The following is a 982-nucleotide window of genomic DNA, read 5'->3' on the forward strand; positions in this document are numbered from 1 at the left end:
TTTTTTTCAACAGTTTTGTATTTGCCTGGGTTTTAAACTACGGTTTCATATCTCACCTGTGTAATTCTCTCCTCCACAGATGCTTTAGTGACAAATCGATAGATCATCACCTTCTTATTCTGACCAATACGATGAGCCCTGCTAAATGCCTGAGAAAGACAACAGGAGAGAGACAGCATCAGAAAGAGTCCACCCACACAGACTCTCTCACAGAGATGCAGGTGTTTGACAGTTTTAGCATCAGGTATTTTATGTCGCCTCTACCTGGATGTCATTGTGTGGGTTCCAGTCAGAGTCGTAGATTATGACAGTGTCAGCGGTTGCCAAATTGATGCCCAAACCCCCTGCTCGGGTGGACAAGAGGAAAACAAACTGAGGAGCACCAGGAGCTGCAGTGACAGAAAAGAGAAGGATTTTGTCAAAACAAAACATCCATTATGTTGTTGTTATTTCATGGAAATGGGTGGCTTTTCCCCTCTCACCATTGAATCTATCGATGGCTTCCTGCCTCATCCCTCCAGTCACCCCTCCGTCTATCCTTTCATACTTGTACCCGTCATTCTCCAGAAAGTCTTCCAGCAAATCCAACATCTTTGTCATCTACATCCATGCACAAAGATTTTTGAATATACAGTAGTATATAGTTGAGTAAATCTGTGTGCGGTATTTGTGTGTACCTGTGAGAATATAAGCACTCTGTGTCCACCCTCCTTTAGTTTTTTCAGCATCTTACACAGAAGCATCAGTTTCCCAGAAGCCTTTGTGAGGGCACTGCCATCATACATGCCATTGGGCATTTTAGGGGCTTCCTGCAAAATCAGACCCATAACGATCAGCTGAAAGTACTGCTGTTATTCATTCAAAACCTAATTTCTACTGTAAAATGGTACTGTCTTAGTTGAGAGTGAGTGCGTGGAAGCTCACATTAGCAGCTGTCGGGAAGAGGTAGGGGTGGTTACAGCACTTCTTTAGGTCCATAACC

General features: G+C 43.6%; 1 protein-coding gene across 1 annotated transcript in view; it reads right to left on the minus strand.

The window, feature by feature from the left end:
• The window catches only part of LOC107578362 (chromodomain-helicase-DNA-binding protein 4-like), a 2232-nt gene extending 1254 nt beyond the window's left edge, over positions 1-978 (minus strand). The window contains exons 1-5 of the mRNA XM_016264333.1: positions 925-978; positions 678-809; positions 483-600; positions 265-389; positions 57-149 (exon numbers count right to left, since the gene is read on the minus strand). Coding sequence (XP_016119819.1) covers positions 57-149; positions 265-389; positions 483-600; positions 678-809; positions 925-978 — 522 coding nt within the window. The remainder of the gene's footprint in view (positions 1-56; positions 150-264; positions 390-482; positions 601-677; positions 810-924) is intronic.
• Positions 979-982: the final 4 nt, after the last annotated feature.

Source organism: Sinocyclocheilus grahami, unplaced genomic scaffold (assembly GCF_001515645.1).
Source record: "Sinocyclocheilus grahami isolate Dianchi unplaced genomic scaffold, SAMN03320097.WGS_v1.1 scaffold9907.1, whole genome shotgun sequence".
NCBI classification, from domain to species: Eukaryota; Metazoa; Chordata; class Actinopteri; order Cypriniformes; family Cyprinidae; genus Sinocyclocheilus; species Sinocyclocheilus grahami.